The sequence below is a fragment of the Apaloderma vittatum genome, unplaced genomic scaffold, assembly GCF_000703405.1.
Source record: "Apaloderma vittatum isolate BGI_N311 unplaced genomic scaffold, ASM70340v1 scaffold543, whole genome shotgun sequence".
NCBI classification, from domain to species: Eukaryota; Metazoa; Chordata; class Aves; order Trogoniformes; family Trogonidae; genus Apaloderma; species Apaloderma vittatum.
The window spans coordinates 10,815-35,037 of NW_009707261.1; the positions used below are offsets into that span (position 1 = coordinate 10,815).

The following is a 24,223-nucleotide window of genomic DNA, read 5'->3' on the forward strand; positions in this document are numbered from 1 at the left end:
GGGTCGGAGCAGGAGCAGTGGAGGAGTTTTCACTACCCATGAGATCAATGCCTGACAAAGTGTTGGTTGGAGTGGTGAAGGGAAGGCCACTGTTGAGATTACTTGACCAAATGGAACTGCTGAATGGAGTGGTAGACCACAGGCCACTTGGGTTGCCAAGGATCGACTGCAGTAAAGACAAAGCCAGGTAAGTAGCAGTTTGGTAACCTCTACTGTCACCTTGTTTACAGCCCCCTTGAAAGAAACGTATCTTGGAAGGAGCAAGCCTGCCGTGGAACCCCTTCGTCTTCACTGCAGCACAGAGTTTTACGTTCCCTTTATGAGAGGTTGCCCGGAGAAACCATGCTACTAATTGTCACCGAGCATGTCTGGTAACTGAATGGGCTACACAGTGCAATAACATTACAGGCTTTTAAGCTGTTTTCATTTACATCCCCATACCATTACGAATTTAAGCACTACTAGTATTTAAGCTTTAACACACAAGGGCCAAAAAGCTCAAGCTTAACTGTACTAGTTACAATGAGGGAGATAAACATGGTCTTGAAAAACAACACTACTGAAGTTGTAACAGATGGTAGCAGCAAAATCTGTTCCTTGATCCGTTTTCATCCTATTAACAAAAACTTCTGTCCTTGTATTCAAACATCTGGTATAAACTGTACATTCTGGATGAACCTACCTGTGGTTCAGCACCACTATACCTGCCCATATTCCCAGTATATACCTTTCCCCCATCCAAAATTTCTCCAGATGGAGGGAGAGGAGAAGGAGAACTGGCCATTTGTCATGGAGTTCCATGGAGCCAGGACTGAGGCTCAGGACACCTGGAGGTCTCTGACAAATGGTCACAGTGCAGATGCAGGTGTGCTGCAACATGTGTCACAAATGCATTTGGGATGCACAGGACAGGTACAGCAAGCCTAAAGAACACATGCAGAAATTAACAAGGCCCAGGTTTTGTCAACTACTTTATTAAAGCCCAAACAGAAGCAAGCAACAAGCAGTGGAATCTAACCGGTGGTGCGGTGAAAAGTGATACCTGGAAGCAGCCAAAGACGAAGATGAGAAAGGTTAGCATAACTTTCATGCTAATATTAGCAGAGGGCCTGCCACATGTAGGCTTAACGCACTACATACCTCAGTGTCAACAGATTTAATGTACATATGCTGTAAATTCAATTTGCAAATATACAGTAAACTTGATACATCCAAAAGGCAGTGGACTTGTTCAGTAAGTGCTGTAAGGTACAAACATGCTTATGTTCGGATATACTGGGTGGAGATAGGTCATCCCTTCCCAAGATCTCAGCCTTCAGAAAATAATACACTAAATGATAACCAGTACCAGTGTACTCTGCATCTGAAGATTAAAATAAAAATCCCTTTAGAAAAGTAAACATGGGAAACTCTGAAAATGTCTTCATTTCAGGTTTTTAATTTTCTCCCCTGGAACGAAGAAGATATGGTTGGTCTAATCATACCTGAAATTGGTTGGACACTAACAACTACCAAAGGGTCTTTAAAGAATTTCATACCAAGTCTTGGAGAGGAGTTTTGAGCATACTTGGGTTAGCCAAGCCAACATCATTAGGACTCTCCAATGTCACTGAGCCAAACTAGGGTCACAGTTTATTACTGTTATATAACTAAATGGTGATATTGAAGCTATACAAGCATTAGACTACTAAGCCTACAGCAGGAAACACTCATTCCGCTGCTCAGACACCAACCCTAACACACTAAATGTCCACTTTACGTCTTCCTGTGGGCAAGAGGCAGGAACTATTCCTACATGTCCCAGAAGCATTTGGGAGAGTCTGATAGAAAGGCAGGTGCTCATAAAGTAGAAGCATCAGGAAAAGAGCAGCAGAGAAGAGTAAATTAGGTTAGTCTGCTACTCCCTGTCAGGGGTGGTGGAGAGAGGCAGGAAGTGGCTGAGAGAGAGAACTGCACGCAGGGAAATGGACGCAAGAGGAATAAGGGACTATGGTTAGAAAGAAACCTGGGAAGAAGGACCAGCAATGCAGCAAGGCCTGAGGGGAGGTAGGACCCAGAAGTCAAATGCTATTTAGTACAGAAGCAGTTACGCATGAAATGGGAAAGCAAGAGGAAGGAGCATGATCAAAATCAACTCCCCAGAAACCTTCCTAGAGAAGAGGGTAACACAGGAACCACTATATAAGTGCTGTTTGCAAGAATGGCTTTGGCTCTTGTGCGAGAAAGGAGAAAAGGATGAGGCCCTGGCCTGGTACCTGTTCTCTTAGCACCTGGAGCAAGGAGGTTCAGTGACAGAAATAGCAGAATTTTCCCATTCTGCTTCATGATAAACACTTGAAAAAAACCCAATCACTATCATTGAAAAACTTTGAGTATTTCAGTCTGTTTGCTGCTTCTTGTTTACTAAGTGATCTTCTCCTTGAATAAGCTCCTAAAATGCCTTACTGCCCCCCAAATCAAACTATTTCAAGGGAGAGACTGACAGTTCTTCTATATAATTTGTCTGGCTTCTGTCTTGATGCCTCATGAAGCACACTTCCAAATATTTTTCAGAAGCAAACAGGTTAGGAGCCAGAAAGATTGTTCTGGTTGTCCTCAATCTCTCCTTCTACCAAATGCTGAGAAATGTGCCCTCTGTGTGACCAAAAAGCAAAAATCTCTCCTTACATAGTTTTTGTGAGGTTACAGCTACAGTTGTCACGGCCTGACATGGGCAGGATCTGTGAGTATGTGTCTATAAGAAGCTATGTGACCTTCTTCGGCTTCTCCTGCTCCCTGCCTTCCCCCACTCCATCTGAACTGCTACCAGGTGAAGTAAACAGTGCTTCTTACTCACTACAAAAACATTTTCAGAAGACAAGATGAATGATTTCAGCTGGCAGTGAAGGCAGCTGTTGTGGTATAAGTTTTATTCTGACAGATACAGAGGCACAAGGATGAGACAGCACTGCTACAGTTTGTAAAAGTTGTTTTTTCTTCTTCTTTGGCTATACTCAAGATCTCCATCAAAATTGGTAGTCAGTTTAAAGACTTCACCTTACGCTCAGCCCTTTAGTGTTCCTAAGTGCTGCAAGATGCTCTTGTGAGAAATATTTTCATGTGAAGCAATTGACATGTATTCATCATCCACAAGCAGACTAATCACATCAACAGCCATGTCAATTTAGCTACACAGAAACATGAATATGCATAATTTCACTCTTCCTTTATTCTTCATTTTTTTTCACCCAAATTTAAAAATCATCTAAAATAAATTAGATGGCAGATACAGAACAGGTTGGTACCAGTAATAAAACGCTGTATTTGCACTGAATACTTACTGCAGTCGTGTGAGTCGGGGAACTCGAGCTTGTTGGCCAGGAGGGCACAGAATCTGTAGCTGAAGGATCCCAGATGGATGGTGGAACATTATTGAATTCACTCCAGTTTCTCTGAACATCCTGCCCATAAGCCGATCGAGCTAAACCAAGTTTGCTGAAAACCTCTAAAAATAAACCAAAACAAAAGTGAGTCCTTAACTCTTCCTCTTTTTCCAAGAATGGCAGTAGACTAATACTCTTCACAGTTATTTCCCATATTTTTCTTGCAGGTGCTGCTGCAGTGCAAGAATTGAGACTAGGAAAGGCCACAGATCTCATGTCACACACACATTTCATCAGAGACTGGCTACAAAGTTAGAATCATGGTTATAGTAGAGAAAACCAGTTATATGCTTACTGTGCATAGTTCAGTATCAGCTGATGAGATTCATCGTTCCTGGTATTATTTACCCGAAAGCAGTCAGGGAACCAGGTAGAAGCACAGCAATACTCAGAGTCCTGGCAGTTCTTCATCACAAGTTAAGTTGCAGGTGGAGTAAGCAACCGGCCTGAAGGAGCCTCTCGCAATGGCAGCCTTGTGGTGCTCCCTTCCCAGGCAGCTCCAGGCGGCACTGGGTGGGCCCCAGCCCAGACCCCATCTCTGCTGTGGGCAGCAGACAGCAGCACCAGTGTTGGTGGTTCACCCATCCCTGGCACCTCACTGCCGTGCCTCAGCGCTGCTGGAGCCAAGTGTTGCCGATGAAGATGGAAGAACCCCCCAGCAGCAGCTGCTACCGACTGCAGACCCCCAGCATTTTTCAGTAGACATACAATGCGTTTGTAAAGGCCACATACAAATTTTGCTTTGCTTAGCATCTTTTGCGGACACCTTAAAAAATACCATGCATCCCCGCATGCACTACGCAAATCGACATAAGTGCACAGAGCATCAGTGGCCTACAGTACAGCCTGTCCACACCAAGGGCCATCTCAGTAGTCACTTATGGGAAGTTTACCTAAATATTTTAATACGGACATTAGTTGCTGGGTTTAATATGCATCGGTTCATCATGGAGCTACACAAACACTAGAGGAAAACATAGGAGGAAAGCAACACGAGGGATGGGCCATGGCCTCATTTATAGAGCAATGGTTTTATGCAGGCGTAAAGCGCTCAGGAAACCACAGGCCTACTGGCACACTTCTGAGAGTAAAGCTTCAGGACAGTGATGGAGGGGAGGAAAACTAAGGAAAAAACAAGTATCAAGAAATTTTACTGAAACCAAGAAACTTCAAAACTGAGTATTTCCAGCCCAACAAACACCAACTCTCTCTGGGTTGAAACACACCAGCAAATTTTTAACATGCTTTCCTTTGTAGACACTGGGGGCAGAGATGGGAACACTGTCTGTAGTTTGACCAGTGGAATGGAGACACACCATTTGTTTACCTGTATTTAAATACAGAAAACTATCTGAAAACAAAAACTCACCTCCAGTTAAGTTGAAAGAATGTCCAAATGCAGAGAACGAGTTGAGAGGCGTAAAGTCAGGACTGCTGGGATTGCTGATAGGACTCCATAGACCCGAACTAGATAGTATGGAGTAATGGAAAAGTAATATACAAGTCAGTAACACAGTACTTCCAACAATATTAACTTACTGATCTATATACAAATGTTAGTGTGCGTATACATATTTTATTATACAGACATATATTTAATGGTGATCAAGAATTACGAAATCAGCTTATTTTTAACATAAGATTTCAGTGGAACACCATTTTCCTGTGTATGCACACTCACCTGGCAGCAACACACTGCTAAAGACATAATGCTCTTCTATCACTAGACTGAGCTCCAACATAAACCTAAGAGCAGCTCTTTTGATCAGTTTTTCCAAAAACAATAGGGTCTAAGCTGTAGCATGATTTTTTTTTACAAGCAGATAAAATTTGGAGCCACTCAGAAGTGATACAAATGCTCACAGTCCAGCTTGTGAACAAGCTTCCTGAAACTATAGATGAGTTAACCAGAACCATCAATAAACATTTACAAAAACAAACGAAAACCCCCACCCACCAATTCTGCTCAGCAAAACCATTCCTCTGCATACTGAAACTTGGATTCAAGTCTCCTTCCTATTCCAGAAAGGTTACCAGGCGCTCAGTGCTTTTTACAACTCAGACAGACGTGCACTGCCAAAACATGTCAGAAAAGACAGCGTGCCTCGGGGAACATGCGTGAGCGCAGCTGTATTCTGCTCCTACTCATAACACAAAGCCCAGTGATAGCTCTTGTCTTGGTGTTAAAAACGGAGTGAAGGATAATGCTTTACAGAAAGATACTCTGCCTGTAAAGTATTTCTAGTGACCTTGACACACACTCCTCAGTACTGAAGGAACCAAGCTGATTTGGACAACCAAATACAAGATTGTTGAGTTACCTGGAATAAGGGGGCAAAAGTCCCCATCACATCTAGAACTTCCTTCTCTCTGCTTTTGAGTGAGTCATAAATTCTGATTGCTTTTTGCAAGGTGAGAGATGCTGTGCCCAGACTTCAAAGTTAAAAACAGAAAAAGAAAGGAAAAAAACCCACCAAAATTAATTCTGTCCCTATCTTCAAAATGCCATTAACAGCTTACAATGTTTTTTTTTTTCTAGGGACCCAGGTATTTGCCTAGACAATATAAGAATTACCTGTCAGAGCCATCACTGTCAACAGCTGTGTGGGAAATACTCATATTGCTGGAAACATCCGCCTTGCTTGGAGAAACCTTTGGTAAACCGCTACCACCTGTGAGAATATATATATAAAGTGAGTAAAATAAAAAATAACTAAAGACTAGAATATTCAGGAAATATTTAAAACTCCAAATGGGTTATAATACCTGGGCTCTTGTCATAACCTGCAGCTACAGCAGCAAAAGTGGGGTTACCATTCCTGCCTGGAAGAGAAGCTGCCTTTGCCAGCTTGTGTTTGGTACCATTGGGCTGCTTGGTTTTCATTTCACTTAAAGGAGAGAAGAAATAAATAAAAAAAAAAGGTAAGATTTTAGACTTCAGCATTTTGATTTAAAAACCCCAGCAATTTAATCTAGCATTCACGAAAAAGTTAACAACAGCTCAACCATTCACGTAATTGCCCATTTTGCCAATCTACTAAGCTGTAAGGAACCCCAGGAAAATATAAATGGCACAGTAAGATATGCACAGTAAAAACCAGTTTTCACAGGAAGAGGAAATGGGTCTGAGAAAAGGGAGATGCACCGAATGGAGCACACGGCTTCCACCCGCATTCTGTGCTTGGGAAGTCAGTAGGAGGTGCAGATTTGGACTCACTGGCTGCAGCTGCTGTTCACAATGCTGCTGTAAGTGCTTCCTCGTGGCCCAAAAGTGAAGGATGCAGGAGGAGGAGGGGGAGGAGGAGGAGATGGAGAGGCGGGTGTCGGTGAGGGTTGTCGCTGTTTCAGAAAAGCATCTGCATTCAGGGTTTGCAGAGAGAGTTTATAAAGGTTATCCGTAGCTATAAAGAGAAAGAGAAAACATCTTCCTGTAAGTATTGACATTGCAATAAGGGCTACTTAGACTTCTGCTCTCCTTTCTGTTCAAGTTGAGAAATTAATACAAAGGCTGCTCCCAGGGACTGAAGAAGTAGCTCCTTCTCTATATTCTACAATCATTCAGGTTCACTTCCTGTTTTCAGAGAGATCATGTTGTGGTAAAAGATAAACTGATTTGTACAGAAGAAAGAACCTAAGTGAGCCCTGTGGAGGGGAATGACTTCGTGTTTGCCTGCAACCAAGAGGAAGGTGATTCAGTTCCCACACAAGGGACTTAAAGCGCAACGCAGCAGCTTATACTAGTGTCCCACAGTGGTCCCTGCATTAAGGCATTCTCAGCGTTCCCTCTCAAGGACAAATCAGGTAATTAGTTTCAACTTTGGCTGCAGCAGACTTGACCAAGCAAAACCCCATCTGCTGTTGAAAATACATTTTCGTTGTGAGTGGTAATTCTAACTTCCTCAATTTCCCCAGCAGCTTCTGAATCCTGTTCATCGCTGAAGAACTGGGAACAGCCCATGTTCTGCCCATGTGGTTTTCAAACCTCTCAAATCGTACCAGATGCTATCAATATGAGGCCCACAGCAGAAAACACAACTATGCAACGCAAAAAAAAGATAGGAACATCTATAAACAGACCAAGTCTACCCATGGATATTCGATGCAGATTCTGTCAGCCTCTAGCAATTACTTACAGCTGCCAGCTTTGTGAAGAGGCACAGAGTCCCACTCTGGTGGTGGAGAATCCTTCTCTCCTTCTGAGCTGCTGGTGTTTCCTAGCTCCTGGCCAGAACCACTGGGGAGATATTTTGCTAATACTGATGGCCTGCTCTCCATTAACTTACTGTTTGGACCTATTAAAACAAAAGAGGCAAAGCAAGTCTACGTATAGTAAACAGAACAGCTTTTTTTGCACGTCAGACTTAGAATTAAGCACTCAAAAGGGGTTACAAACAACCAAAAAAAACTTGAGAAGTATTTATAAAAAACAGCCTCACACTACCTCTTGTTTTGGGGAGGTTTCTTGATTTAGACCCATTCGTCAAAAGGTGCTGTGTAGATATCTTGGATGGAAAGGTTTTGCGCTGCTTGTTTTCCAGTGGAGGAGTATAAGACAATTCCAAGGAACTAAATGAAAACAGATCCATTTATTTTTAAGCTCGCTGAAGTGCTGAAGAGGAGATTTTCTATATATCTGTACAAATATGAGCCATAAGGCCTTGCAAAAGACTGTTCTCTTGTGTTTTTCATATGTCAAACTTTTGCTCCTCTTCAAAGCTATTCATAAGCAGAGTTTTGTATTTCTCTGAGTTGCGACTCCACCCTTCCTAGCCCTGGCTCATTTTCTGCCCACACTGCTCCACATATTTATTAGGGCTCGCTCACCTTCCAGGAGAAGCTTTCATCCTGGAGCTCCAGGATTACAAAACCTGCTTCATTATACAGAGGCAACAAGAGATGCCAACTGCTGTTATTTCTACTCTGCTCCCACACACTCTTGTTAGATCATGTGCTCCTGATACACTCTTGCCCTGAATGTATCTTTTAGTTAACGACAAAAATGTATTCAAACCCACCAGCAAATTAATTTGGCTATATATTCAGCTATTTGATTATGTGTCTCAGACTTTCTAGGGAAGAATTATTTTGCCCATTTCTTACAGAAGAATTTCGAACCAGCTCTCGTTGCAGCCTTTGAATACTGTAATATGCAATGAACTTCTGATTTATATGATAAAGGAAAGTAGGTAATGGTGAGTGTAAGAAAGCTAGGTAGGACACTTTGCCAGGAAATGTTTTCAGAAATATTCTGGAGAAAATGAATTTACACTCTTTACTAATGCCAGTTAGAAACTACAATCAACCACCTTCCAGTAAGAGAAAGGCTCTTGCAACAGCAGCAGCTTCCCTTAGTAACATACCCGAAACTCTAATGTGACTCTATGATACAAAAAAAGGAAATTGCATGGCTGTAATTTCACCAAAGGCAGCTACAGGCACTCATGTGAGCATTAGCTTACCGTGCTGCCACCAGAAGCTCCTGTAGAAACATTAACCTTATTCTGTGTATGTGATACCTGTTACAAAAACCTTAACACTGTTTAACCTGATTTTCTTCTCTGCGTTTAGATCCCGTTTTATTTACACACTGTGTTTCCATTAAATAATTTATTATTTACAAGCTTCAGATATTCCCCATGAAGCAAGAGGAAGCTGCTTAAAGTTATCTGCTGCCAGATGGGCAGCCGCAGCAGTCAAATGCACAGATTTTTATCAATCTGCCTCCCCTACTAAAAAGCCATTGTTACACTTACCTTGTTTTCACATCTCCAGGGTTTTCTTTCTTGATACTTGTAAGCAGTTTTTTAGTTTTCTGTTTTACTTGTACTGTTTCGTTTTCGGATTTTTCTGGTATAACTTTTCCCTTTTGCTTTTCAGGTTCCTATAAAAGACATAATGACTTGTTAATATTCAGGCAAAGCAAAGACCCCCTTGCATCAGAACATACATAGTATAAATAGGGAAGAGGAAAGAATGCTATTGAAAACATGAGCACTTTTGCAACGCAGAAAGTATCTTTTTACTATTTAGTGAGTAGATCTATAAAACACAGTATCTATTTCTTCCTATTTGGAGAAGTAGAAATCAAAACATCTACAAAAATGCTGTACTTCAAGAAGATCAGATATTTCCAAAGACACAGCTCCTTAGGCCACGGCCTCCAAGCCTACTTAAAAAGATGCCAGCTCTGCACTGAGACTTGTTCTGCACCCGCTGTACCCAGCTCAGGCTATCAAAGCAAAGAATATGAGCAACTTCACCATTCAATTTATTGTCTTTTTAACCACATTTCTAAGACGTCCTGAATACAAGTATACTGTTAAATAGCCATCATGAAAAATCAAAGGTGATTTTCAAATGAAAAGCTACTAAACCGTAACTTTTAAAATATATATTACATGGATTTCTTTTCTTTTTTTCCTATCTTTTCCGAAGTTCAAATCTCAGACATGTCAAGAATTGGGCTTGGTTTTCTTCTCTTTATGATTACCTTCCCTTTGTTTGGTTCCCTAGCATGTGCTCTAGGACAAAATAGTTATGACAACCTGACCACTATACAAATTGTTACAGCTTTAGTTTATTACCTAGAAGCATGTAAGCCAAATGAGTAAAATAAAGGTAGGGGTATTGTCAAAGGTAATTAAGTTAACTGCCGGCTGACAAGCTACCACTAGTGAACTGACCCTTTGTAAGCGATGAAATGCGTGGGTTTAGCATACACCTTCATTATCAAATAAAATTAGCATCCATACTTGGGTGTTTTATTCTGTAAATAGAACAGGCCTGGCGTACACAGGGAGACAGTTACCGCGCTGCTGCTGACAACTGGTGGCTTATTCCAGCCACAGTCACTCTGGCACTTTCAGTCCTGAGACTATGTGGTTCAAGCACTCAGAGGAACAACTTTTATAGAGAAGAAGCGAAGACAAGGACTAGGAAAGATGTTTTTCAATTAACATTTTTCCTTTGTTAGGTATTACAGTACATGAAAGCCGGGATGGGAGGAGGAAGAGGCTGTACTCCTGCTCTAACAGGTAACCCACCAGGTACACAGGAGCCTCCTATGATGAGCAGTGCCGTACCTCTTTGACAAGTGGTTCTGTATCTGGGTTGGAGGTTTCGGTTGTTGTCGAAGAACTGTCATCATCTGCCAAAGAATCCTTCAGTTCATCCTCCTGTTGCTTTCCTTTCCCTCTTCTATCCTTTTCTTCCCGCTTCTTCTGTGGCTTAGCCTTGCGCTGAAGTGTTTTCCCTTTCCCTAGGGAGATAAGGATGTCTCAGATTCTCAGCAGCAGTACTCCAAGACAGGCCAGTTCATTTTAGGGGCCAACCCATGTGAATAAGCCTCTGAAGTTTGTTGTCTGTTATGATACATCAACCATTTACAGCCACTTCACACCAAACGTGAGCAATAGCATCGAGCCTGAAGAATCCTCATCTCCAGTGCCACATTTATGCTCCTGAGCCCTACCTCCCCTGCCTCCCTGGAGACGATGGGCACCTGGCTACCCTCTAATCCTTCTGTGCTCTGTTCCTGGCATTCCTTTTAAACACCTTAGAAACCAACTCAACAGTTTCCCCATGTAAGACTAGATTCAAATGTGAATTTTAGAAGTTGATACAAGCTTTATCACCTGAACAAATTAAGAGTGAAAATTGACAGCATGCCTGTCAATTAAAAAAAAAACAAACCAACAACAAAAAACTTGCAGTAAGACTAGAGCAGATGACAAAAAATCATTAATAGTATTTATCTAGCAAAGACGAAAAACCACCAACCCCCTCAACCTGAAAATCCTCACACCTAAGTATACTTTCTCCTCTTGACATATTTTATCCTTTCAGAGTGTACTGTTGTAGGAGGTGCGACTAAGGTGACTGGAAAATAGTTTGGCTTGACACATCTCAAAGCAGGGAAAACTACACATTAAACACTCCAGGGAATGGTTAATCAACGTTCTTTGAGCAATCCACATACAAATAAATAATGCTACTTAAACAATTTTCCTGCACTTTCTATGGGCAAACTGAAATGTAGTATAAGATCAAAATGTAGACGTTTAAGAACCTGCAAAATCAAGCCAGAGGTCCTGGCTTGCAAAATAGGCAAGATTAAGCTCCTAAGGAGTAAAAAAGATTATCAATAAAAAAGCATCAGTACACAGAAACTGTGTGTGTGCAGAGTCATCATTATCTTACCATGACCTCTTACAGGATGTGAGCATTCACAATATTCTTACGTCTTTCATTAGATGTAATATACGCCTTTACCAATAAGATCTTTCCTTAGATACTGCCCTTCAAACTGAGCAGTCTTATTTATATGCTGCACAGGGCCTGCATGCAGCTTCCAGGATGGCCCTCAGAGTTCACTCAGGGGAAGACTCAGCTAACCTGTGCTCAATAAGTGGATTCAGCCTCCTCTGGGGTTTGAACCAGTTCAAGCTGGAGCTGAGGCTGGAAGCACGGTGGCAGCTGTCCTCGTCCATTTAGCAAAATTTCTGTCAGGGAAAGTTTGCACCAAAATGTAACTTTGCCTTCAGTATTTTTGGTAAATACCAGATACATATCAAAGGGCAGTGCCTTCAAACTTTTTTTTTTCCCCCCCCTTCAGACTTAATATCTGGTTTTGGTATCAAAAACAAATATAAAAGATAAAAGTCTTTTTAATGTGAATGCAAACAAAACCGCAAATATAAGTAGACCTTTGTATGGAAATTCTGTAAAGGTCAGCTTCCAGCTTATTGGGGATATTCTGTTTTTGCCTCAGAAGGCCTCATTCTAAGATGTGCTTCAAATTAATCCACATGGAGTATGGCTAAATGGTTTAATGTTCATCACTAGAACATCTATTCAAAATGTTCCTACGACATAAAAATATAACATAAAGCAGCTGTTTAAAAAGTAAATAAATCTGATGCAGCCTCTGCAGCAGTCTGCTAAGACCCAAGTATTATGAAGCCGAGACAAAATACTATAAAGACAGAAATTCTGCACAGAACGCTCCACCAGCCAGGCTTAGTCCAGAAGCTGCTGCTCCTGCAAATGTTTCTAACCAGCTCTACCTGTTCATCTAAAGGCAAATGTCAGTGTGTGTACGTAGACCCATGTAGGTAAAGGAACTTCCCCTACAGTTTTACATTTTTAAAGAGAGCATGTCCTATTTGATGCGCTGAGCTTTTGTGAGTCAAATTACAGTTTACAGATAATGTTGGGAGTTTTTTTATAAAGTTAGTCCAAAATAAGTCTATATGCGTAAATGTGATTTATTGATCCAAGATGATGAGGAGGCCAAGAAAACTATCTGGATTGCAAAATGGAACATCTATAATATATTTTGCAATACAGAATATGTTTATTCAGGATACAACCATGTCAAAGCACAAATGATGCAAAGCCTCTGTAAATGTGAATTTATCTGAATGAATTTGTAACCAGGAGGAAGTTAGAAACAGGCAAGTAACACCAAAAAAATGGAACCCATGTAAGTGATTAAGAACTAGGTATTTTACCATCATTTGAACAGCTTTGAAATTGATAGACAAATCAACTGAAGCACCGATCTCAAGAAAACGTCTTTAAAGATAGTTGGAAAAACGTAATCAAAGTCTATCCACACTTGCTAAGACAAGCTCCAATTTCTAGAAATTGCTCTAGGTACAAAAACATTAGCTGAGGTACAGCGCGGTATCTGGCTCAGGAATACCCTTTTGAAACTAAACTAACTGGTCCCCACACGCCGCACAGCAGCTGCATCGCGCAGCGGGACTGCAGCGCAAGAGCTGCTTTCCTCTTAGGCTGAACGACAAATGAAGCTCCAGAAGCGCTCCCAGCCCTTTTAGGCTCACTCCTCTGTAAATAGACACAGAAATGCCCCACGAGGACGCTGCATCCTCACCACCAGCAATTTTGCTTCCCAGAGCTCCAGCGTCGCACTACTCACTGACACAGAAGCTGCCTGTGAAACCCCCTGACAGTGATGTCATTTGCTGGAGTAGCATTTAGCTTTTACGAAATGAAGACCTGACAAACTGGCCATAATTCCCTTAAGATAATTCTCCCAACCACATCTCCATGTCTAAACTAAAACCAAAACAGCCCCGAGATAAAGTAATGTATTTCAGGATGCCAAAACCTCTCATCACTTCAGAGCCTCCACTTAGAACGTCCAGATGCATCATCACATTCACCCTGAACTAATTAAGAACTTTCTTCTCATTACTACTTAACAGAAGGAAGCTTTCCTCTCTGATGGTGCGCAATGCTTTGGGGTTTATGTGCTTTCCCACCATTCATTTTCTTAACTTCATGTCTCATAAGCAATGCAGTGTCAGTACCATTTCTATACAATAGTGTTGTTAAAAAGAAGTGAAAAATTATCTGGAAATAATCAAGTTAAGATTAAATTTATAGCCACATAACTCTGGGACACAACTGAAATGGCCAGTACAAAAAGCATGATCAGAAGTTCTACTCGAACGAAGTGTTTAAAAGAAGGAAAATATTTGACATTTTAAGTCTGAACGTATCTTATGTACAAAACTCAATACATTATTCTGAGCACTAGGCAATTGAGAAGATGCATGAACAATTCAAACTCAGTTTTAACCTCATGTAAAGAAGAATGCAACTTACAAACACAGGTGCCATGTATTAACTTACTGACACCTGACATCAAGGATTTTCTAAAACTGCAAGTCTGGGCATGAAGAATTCCGTTCCCAAATGATACCACAGGGGTTTACCCATCTCTCTGTCTTCCCCTCCTCCCTTTCTCCCCATCTCAGTTCTCCTAAAACACTAGGACAACTTTTTTCCCTTCCTCAACCCCAACTCCAAGTACCAACAATGGAGGTGGCAGGGATGGATGCTAATCCAGCGGCAAAGGAGTAGCAACGAAAACCATCTTTCTTCTTCATATGGTCAGATGTCTAAATATTCACAGCTGCTTTCATCGAAACATTCCAAGAATTTTGCAGAAAGAATCACAACCTGGCATTGCATGGAGAACTTCACTGCCATAAAATGAATAAAGGACACGTTCGAGACACAGGCACATACGGCAGGGTAGGGAACACCTGAGAAGCTGGGATCACTTTCCATGCTATGAAAACATGACCTTTACAGCCGTTTAAATCTTGCTCTGTGGCTTACACAACGAATCACCCTGTTAAAAAAGCAGAATTGTATTACCTTTGTTTTTTGCTAGTGGAGATGGGGGCTGTTCTGTAAACACATCTGGGGAAGGGGATTCTGGGTGGTCAAAGTCTTTTTCCATCGTTTCTATCAGCCCGGTGAGATCTGAATCCTCCGAGCTGTGCCTTCTGCCGCTGGTGCCCTCACCATGAGGCGGGCTGAGAAGCGGCAGCTGTGGCAAAGTGCCATCAGGCTGCTGCTCTTGATGCTGGGGCCCGGACGCCGGGGGCTGCTGGAGGGGCTGCTCTGCCAACGTCGGCACCTGCTGCTGCGCCGGCTGCTGGTTCTGTCTCGTACCCTTGGCTCTTCTGCCCGCGGCGTGAGTCTGAGCAGTGGCACCTGAATCCAAGGCAAAGGGGCCTGCTCTGGTCACTGACTGCATGGCAGCTGCTTGTGCTGAAGTCCTATTAGGTATGCTCGAACTGGTTTTGGATTTGATGTTTTCAACTTCGGGTGCATTTCTATTGCTGTGAAGGTGTGCTGTTGTGTTGCATTGCTTGTGACTCCCTGCACTGGATCGTGAAGACGAACTGCTGGCTCCATAGATCCCTCTGGATGAACTGTGATTAGAATCTGATCCGAGTGCATTCAAGCTGGAAGAACAACCAAGTGTTTAAATATACTCCACAATGCTTCCACATGAGAAAAGAACCACTGTGTCCAAAAGAATCCTTGAGCTACACTGTTCTTGGCATAAAACCAACAAAAATGCCTAAAACTTGTTTGACAAGTCAGTAGGCTTTACCATTCCCTGTTCACTTGCTCACTGTACACATGAGTAAAACCACAGTAAAACGATAGTCAATATAAATGCTGGATGGAACACTGAAAGGACACCTTTTTTTAGCTTAAGGCACCAAAGGAACTTCTGACATGTAATTTTTCTGCAGTCTCTACCTTTCATTTTCAAGAATATGAACAGAAAACTTGACTGGGCTTGGTTTTGGTTGGTTTTTTTCTTCCTTGTTTTTTCCTTTCCCAACAGATGAATATTCCTCACAATCACAGAATCCATCTTTTTATCCAACCCATCTTTTTGTAAGTAACTGGGAGGATCTTTGTTCATTCACCTGTTCTAAAGAGCAGTATTACTTTCTTACTGGCCTCATAACTGAAGAGGAAAAAAAAAAAAAGCGAAAAAACGCCCCACAAAACCCCCAAACGTACACTTACTTTCCGTCAGATGAAATTCCAACTATTCTCCTGAGATCAAGTGGCCTTCCCATATCAAAGGGAGGGTTGGAGGCCTCAATGGACAAGCGTCTCCTAAATGGCTCCCAAATTCCTTGAGCTTCTAGATAGGCTGTTCCAATTACCAAGAGAAAGAGCATACTGTGGAGGAGAGAGGCACTCATCTAAGTATTTCTTATTTTTTGAGCGTTTTAAGGTTAATGAACTGAAAAGCTGAAAATTGCATCAAGCCCACAACTGTTTAACAGAGGCATAAAATACATTGGCCTAGCATGATTACACACATCACTAAGAATGGAAGTGAAATGCAAGTCTGATGTACAGTTGCCAACAATATTAATCTGAAAGAAAAAAGAGATATAACTAAAATATTAAAAAGGTATCCAAGTGGCTGGCAGCTCCCACAGCACACTGGTAAAATTCCATTTTAAAAGCAAAGACCCTCTGCAGAGAATCGTACTGCTGCTCCGAGAAGTAATATTTCAGAGAATTATTTCAGGGAGTTTTACAACTAACTGCCTCTGCTGCAATACCATGTTTAGGAATTCTCCACTTACATAACACACTGCAGTGAACTATATTTTTGAATGAAGCCATAAAACCACTGCAGAGACCTTCATCACACTGCTATCAATTTCATCTTGTAACAGGTGGGAGTTTCAGGGGGAGGAGACACAATGACAATGACTAAAGCTTGCCTTGCCTATTACCCTAGGAGGTTTATGAGAAAAGAACTTTAAATTAGCAACTTTGGTTTCTGTTCTCCCCCCTGTTCTGACTGTCAGTTTTTCTAAGCCACATGCATGAAAACCAGCATCAATTCACACAAAAGGATGAGATACCTATTGTGTAGTTTTGGCTGAAAGAATCTAGTCTAAAGTTTTAACTATCACCAAAAAAATACAGGCAGTTCTGGAGACCAAGTCAACCATTGACAGCTGGTTATCGGGACTTTTTTCCCCTGCCCCAGGGATTAAAAAGGATTCTAGATGCATAGTCAGATGGTAGAAGCTCAGAAAGATAATTTTCATCCAAGATGTTAACAAACAACAGAAAAGTTAACAGAATTCTTCAGACAAGCCTAGACAAACTGTTACTCAAAAAAGTAACGCTTGTCTTGGGTGCCATGCCATGAGAAATGGCAATACCTGTGGAATGTAAGGAATAAGGTGTAATCTCTTTCACTTGTTAACTGCAATCCATGACGGTATTTGGGAGTTTCTCAAGACAGATACCAACACCAGCACCACACCTGTACCACCAGCCGAGCACACTTGGGATGGAGCGGGGCAGGGCCTTGGGGGGCTGGGCTGCCGCTTCCCCCTCAGCCTCCCAACACTCCCCTGCCACCCCTCTTGGTATCGGTGCTGGGCTCTGCAGAGCTGGTACAGGGGAGGCTGCAGCAAAAGGTCACACCCTGAGGGCTTCCCCTCTTCTACCACTCTCTGGGTAAGGGCTCTACTCTTGCTGCACAAGCCAGCTTTGGTGTTTTGATAAACGAACAGCAGCTTTGAAATGAAAAAACAGAGCAAATCTTGTTTTGTGGTCTTTTTAACTGCATTTTCTGTTTTTGGTGTGGTGGTGATGGGAGCAGTAGTGGTTCTCTTTCTTCCTTTAAAAAAATATTTTGATGGTAAAAAAGAAAAGAAAAAAACAGCCTGAGGTGTTCATGTCATTTAGATTACAAATCAAATGAGTGTGAGAAACACTACGCAGAGGGGACCGACACAGTCTAGACAACCAAGAATTATCTTGGTACATCCCTCTTTCGCCTCATGGTTTTATCCTGGAAGCCCACGTTATGTCCAGCTTGCAACTTCTTCCTATGACAGACTGGCTCCTTTGTCGTGTTTGTACATATCCTATCAAATTGGACTTCAAAACTTGAAGCCACAACTACGGTAACAATCCAAACCAGAAGTGATTTAGGAAAGGCAACAATCAACATCACCTTATCAAATTAAAAGCATGAACTTCACAGAAACTGAAGACAGCTTTGCAATAAGACGCACGTATTGTTTTAGTTGCAACTAGCAAACCCCTACATGATGGCATCCTAAAAGTTGGAGGTTGTCTGTGCACAGGGTCCTTGGAATATAATGAAATGGTTACATTAGGCCTCTTCTCTAGTGTGCTGCTAAGAAGGATGTTTTGTACTTGTAGGAAAAAGACACAGTGAGGGAAAGGATTACTTTTCTAAACTCTAATTAACAAATACAGTACATATAGAATTATCCATGCAAAACACACTTTGTCAATAAACTAAAGAGAAATTAAGCTTATAAATTTCTAGTAAATATACAAAAGAAAACCACACCAGTACTTACTCAGCACTTTTCTAAGTAATGCAATATTATTTAGGAAGCAAACTTTCCTAAATAAAGGAAATTTTCCTGTTACTTAGAAAACTGCAGTTTCCCAAGTAAGGCTGCATTACTCAGGAAGGTGCTGAAGAGTCAACAAAGAAAGTGAAGCAGGCTGTAACTTTATCTTCTCTATTTCTTTCATGAATCCCTAGAAGACAGCTTAATCGAACATTTATGTAACACAGTACAGCAAAATGGCAGAGCCAGTATCTTAATATGAGAAAAAGAAAAGCAGGAATATCATGTATCTGTGACAAGGCTTTGGATTTGCAGCACCCACAAAGACCGCTCTTTCATCACAGGCATTTAAGAGCAGCAATCTCTCTCTCACTAAGATACAAGCTTAACGTAACTCAGTAAGGAAACCGGTGTTTGCTGTTATTGCTAAGTATCAGCTTAGACTGTTGAGTTTCTAGGCTGGGGTTCTGTGATTCTGTGGGGTTTTCTCTGGATAAAGGCAGTGTGGGGAAGCGTCTACCATTCAAGAGATTAGCAGGCACTCATTGTTTATAACCTCAGATTTCAAATAAATATGGATAGGTAAAGGTTAGACTAGGAATTTTCAGCTCATATTTCAGTCACTCATGGCTAACACACCTCTGCTTGCTGAAAAAGAAGTGCATTAGTAAGCTACTACGTAACTCCGCATACATGGCATTGCAAATAATGTCCTTCAGGTTCTCAGAAATCCCATTATTAGCATCACCAGTTGTCTGTCCCAAAGAAGTGGCAGCGAGGTTAGATTCATTCAAGGTATCTGCTCAGCTCACTGCAGTCACTTGCCTCATAACTCTCCAAAGCCCAATTCAGAGTGATGCTTAATGTCTACGGAAATTCACAGCTCGCAGTTCTTCAATACCTAATTTGATTCAAGTTTGGCTTATTTATCAAACACTACACAATACCAGGGTTAACAGGAGCCTGTATCTCGCTCAAGTATTATATTATCTTGTCCTCAGTTTGAGCAGAAAGTCAGTATTCCTATAAAACTGTTCACACTCAATCCAGAGCAGCCTTTATCAATAATGTTTTCTCCTTTTTCACCTCACCTTATTCTATTTTACACAAATTACAGTGTGTACTGCATACATAGATAGTTCTCTGCAACCTGTACTCAAAGCAGCGGTAGCCCGTGCCCATACCCCACCAGTGAGAACAGACACAGACACAGGCACAGGACCTACCTCATTATTCCTGAGATTATTATGTACAGTGCCAGTTCCCAGTTGGGCCTGGGTAGCGCTTCTGCACACGTTGCTAACATGTGATATGGAAGGGAGGCATTCAAGATAAATATGAATTCGGAGCCTCCCGCCGTGATGAATTTTAATTCACGTATGACTCTGGAAGCAGTGAAATCAGGTGTAAACCTGAAAGCAAAGTAAAGCATGTTAGAACTTTTTGTATGAACAGCATGAAAGTTTGAGATGATTTACATTATTCAGAAATTAAAACAAAACAAAAACCCCAAACAACTCCACCAATTAATTACTGCCATGACTAGCATCCCAAGCATGTATAACAAACAGCATTAGTAGTACAATTAATAATCACCCATGCAATTAGCCTAAAAATACTTATGAGTATCTTTCAAATACTGCAAGATGTGTTCAACTAACTTCATACACACCAATGCTTAACACATCTGATAGTACCATACCATATAATATAGATTATCATATAATATAATGATATAAGATAATAACAAATGAAATTAAATCTTACCCAAATCTTTTAAAAGAAAGCCATGAATGCAGTAAAAATATTAACAGCAACTCTAAGCAAGCAATGGAACTGACCATTACATGACCTACCAAGTTTTTAAATACTTCACCTCTAAGTGACGCCCACGGGCCTTTTCAAAAACCATCACAGCTCTTTTCCTGTCCCACCACAAACTAATCTGGTTGCAGAAACACTAGCCAAGTTTCACTGCCTGCAATATCTTGTACATCCTCTCTGCAATATATTGTACATCCTCTTACAGAACAGAAGCAGCTTCTGAACTTTTTTGACCATATTCTGAATAGTTAACTTTACATTCAAGCAGCGTTTTATAAAAGATCAGGTTTTGGTACAAAGGTCTTTTACAATCAGAACTGACAGAATTAAGCAATCATTATCATTAAGGCAACAAATAAAATATTCAAGACTAAAATGTTGTGCATTATAATAACAATCCTTAGTCTGAAGGCTCTTTTCTACATACTGCAATGCACCAAAAACATATGCAAATCCAGATCTCGTGCATTCACAAGCCAAATAAAGGAAATGAATAAAAAACCTAATATAATAACACTATTTCATCAGTAAGTTTTACTTACGGGTTAGTAATAGAAATAATACTACAGTCAGACGTGAAAACTTGAAAGTTATTTAAAAATCAAATAGTGTTTGCAATAAGAGAGAAAAACGTCATAGTTTAAACTGTATAAAAACCACAAAACACCCAAAGCTTAAGTAAAAACCCCCAGAATTTAACCAACAGAGTTTACCTCTGAAACAGAATTAGGAATATCAAATTCCTAAGGTAAGACTCCGTTTAAATGTAAGAAAAACCACTTACAATATGACAATGTCTTTAGAGGCATTGGCACTTAGTGCAAACTCTTGACAGTTAACTACTTTAAATCCATATCCTTCACACGTGTAGCCACTGATTTCCATAGTTTTCACATTAATCTGCAGTTGCCCTGTATTTTCCACTTTAAATGTTCTTCTCAGGGTGAAATTTGGTTCTTTGTATTTCATTTCTAGAAACAAACAGCAGAAAGTGGTTAATGTTCCGCTAAGCAGATATCCTTCACTATGTTCATATTCTACAGCAGAAGAGGGTCCTGTCAGTGCTGTAGTAGGAAAAGGGACGAGCAAGGCCCAGGGAAATCTTTAGGTAACCTGCAGAAACGGATCTCTAAAGCCAGACTCTCGTGACATTCAAGGTAGGGCACTCGTACAATTACAGAGCACTCTAACTCAGCAGGGAAAAAACTCCAAATCTCTGATAGGGCTGCTGCCTCACAAAAAAATCATCTAAGCTGTAACGTGCTTTGATGTACTGTGTAGTGGTGTGGTGTTCTGTGAAAATTTCCAGCGTGAGAAGAATTAAAGATTCTTTTTTGTGTGTCTTAAAAATTAAATCCATTGCTGAGCTACACATATCTTATTAGCAAAGAGATCCCTAAGCTACTACTAAACTTTATTTGAACTTTCTGTACTCATCCCCTCAAAAAGAGCAAAATAATTACAGATAATAATTAGCACAGCACCTTACCAGTATGTCTGGAAATGTGCAAGGTCACAAAGCAGAGTTTAATGCCAGATACAACTAAACCTCTTTTACCAGTTCCTTTGGTAATCCAGGTACTCTTTGCTCTCCTCTTGGACACAAGCCGGCAGCCAAGGAGCAGAAAACCTCTGACCCCAGTGCAGAATCTGTCTGGGATTTAATATTCATCGAGGAACGTAGCCTACCTTTCTCCCTATTGGCTATGCACATACAGATTCTGAAGGTATAAGGGGAAAAAAATACACAGGAATTTTCATCTGTGGGCCAGTTTGACTTAAATTTAGGAATCAGAGATTGTCCTAGTGAAAGGACCACGATCTTCACCTCCTCTATCTTGAATTTTAGTGGATGAAGGGCTTTTGTTTCGTCTTTCCTAATTTTCATATTAAAATGAAAAAAGTAAAATATTTCATTTGCTGCCTAAGTGAAGAAGCACTTTCAATTTATTTAAAGAATTAAACTTCTGGGGTACTAGAACAGGGGGGAAAGTACACACATTTCAAGTTGTATGTGTAAAATGTAATTTCTCTTTAGTAGAGTATCTCATGAAGTACTCACTTTCTGAACAGTCTTTTAATAATGCTTCTGTGATTTTAAAGCGCAAAGAACTTCCTGGACCGGGAGGTTTGCCTGCAACCTTCAAGCTCTCAGTCGTTCCTTGTCCTTGTACCATTATGGCATCTATTACAGTCAAATTATTCCTGTGTCCAAAGAAAAGGGAGGAACAGTCATAAAAGGATTATGCAGTCCATTTCTCCAGCAAGTTTCCCTAGAGACTACGAAGTTATATCCCAAATCTGAAGGACAGAAATAAAAGCAGTTCCACAGATAATTCCCCACAACATGGAAGTAAAGAGTAGGGGTCTCAAATATAGTTCTGCAAGACCAAAAAACCTCAGAAATCACAGCAGAGAGTATGAGTAAAAAATACAACGAGGTACTAGTTGAAGTTTATAGTTCACTGTTATATTAACATGTCACACCTGGTACAAAAGTGAAGTGGTTATTCAGAGCTCTTTACTGGAAAGGCTGAACTTGCGCTGCAGCTCGACCTTGCAAATGGCATCTAGAACTAGAGCCCTTACTTTCAAGACAGTGTAGTATGTATTTAAGAATTCAAGTCTCCAAGCATAACAGTAGGTTATATATTAGAAAGTATGTACTGAATTAAGTCTAATACTGTAAAACATACCACAATTACATTTAAATTACATCTTTCTCCAGATAAATATGACTCTACAATTATTCTTGTAATAGCTGTAGTTTCTTCGTGCCAGTTGATCACAAGCATGATCTCATACATAAATAAAAAACCAAAAAAAATTCACAATCATTTCAGAAATATCTATCATACCTGATAACAATTAATGATGAAACAGTTTTGTTAAGAACTGGAGTGAACTTTACTTTGACAGACTTTCTTTCACCAGGTTTTAATATTAGGCTTAAAACTGAATGACGATTCAGGCCCTTGGTGAGTCCTACAGTGCTCTGTAGTGGCTGGACCTGAAGAGAGGGGGGGAAAACAAAGAAACAGTTCTTGAAACAGGGAATTTTGACATGTATTTGATAGAAATTACATTTTTAGCTAGAAAAATGGGCTTGAAATAAAGAACAAAGAAGTGTACTATCCAAAGATATAGACTTTTTTTAACCAGAAATTTCCCTACTTATCAGTAAACCAGCTGTGCTTATTAAGAAGCAGAAGAACACAGCATGACTGGTTTTTTAAACAGAAAGTCTGATAGTATAAGAATTTCCCTACTTATCAGTAAACCAGCTGTGCTTATTAAGAAGCAGAAGAACACAGCATGACAGAACTGAGCTAAACCATGCATATGTGGGTTCATAAAGCTCCAGTAGAAGAAAAAGTTTTGTAAAGATATCTTTTAAACACCAAATTAGCATTAAGCCATTAGGTAACATTTTCTACACTCAAAATATTTTATAAAATTTTTTTGATATAGTTTTTCTTAAGTAAAGGAAAAAAGAGGGGAAAAGCAAACTTAAAATAGAAGATCACGTGAAAACCCAAGTATTTTGCTAAGTTGCCTTTAGATACTGTGCAAACATCAAACTAATAACCTAAAACTAATTGCAAATAGAGGGGGAAGGTGTCTGTATTGGAAAAGAAAACAAAGTGATCAGGATGTGCCATGCTCTATATGAAAAAGAACAGACTTAAGGATTTTCACAAAACGTGAAAATAAAGACCAAAGCAATGCAAAACTCAATACTTTGCTAATTTTAGAACTACCAGACAGTACACTGAAGAAAATAATCCTGTATCGGTAACAGAATGAATAAATGCAGCTTTCCCGTAACTTCCACAATCCTATTACGACGCAAGCATACAGACAAAGCAATGTCTTAACTGTTACATTTGAAGAAATACTGCTTTTCCTAATTCCCTGAAAACATCAAACAGAAACACTGCCTTTTTTCATACATACTAATATCTAAAACTGACATACAACTAAACCCCTATTAAAACACTAACATTTCTGAAGTTAAAAATCTAAAGAACGCATTGTCATACTTACACAATTTCTGAAGACCTGGAACTCTAGAGTCCTCAGACTGAAACTAGTCGGCTTACTCAAATTAAACCTGAAACAGACATGCAATTTTTTTTTCCCCATATCAGGAAAGATAATGACGTATTTGCACTTAAGTATTTCAGCACAAATCAAGAACTTAGGGTACGACTCAAACAAGATACAGCTGAAAGGTTTATTTGATTTTTCTTATTCCCCCCCTTA

General features: G+C 40.4%; 1 protein-coding gene across 1 annotated transcript in view; it reads right to left on the reverse strand.

Annotated features, from left to right (window-relative positions):
- TMEM131 (transmembrane protein 131) overlaps positions 1–24,223 on the reverse strand; it is a 93,618-nt gene that overhangs the window by 674 nt on the left and 68,721 nt on the right. The window contains 17 exon segments of the mRNA XM_009866088.1: positions 1–166; positions 3,321–3,484; positions 4,792–4,889; positions 5,998–6,094; positions 6,189–6,310; positions 6,640–6,823; positions 7,556–7,714; positions 7,864–7,988; positions 9,176–9,303; positions 10,505–10,680; positions 14,616–15,211; positions 15,792–15,950; positions 19,360–19,545; positions 20,742–20,928; positions 22,020–22,162; positions 22,816–22,967; positions 24,005–24,071. The exon segment at positions 1–166 is cut by the window's left edge and continues 674 nt beyond it. Coding sequence (XP_009864390.1) covers positions 1–166; positions 3,321–3,484; positions 4,792–4,889; positions 5,998–6,094; positions 6,189–6,310; positions 6,640–6,823; positions 7,556–7,714; positions 7,864–7,988; positions 9,176–9,303; positions 10,505–10,680; positions 14,616–15,211; positions 15,792–15,950; positions 19,360–19,545; positions 20,742–20,928; positions 22,020–22,162; positions 22,816–22,967; positions 24,005–24,071 — 2,909 coding nt within the window.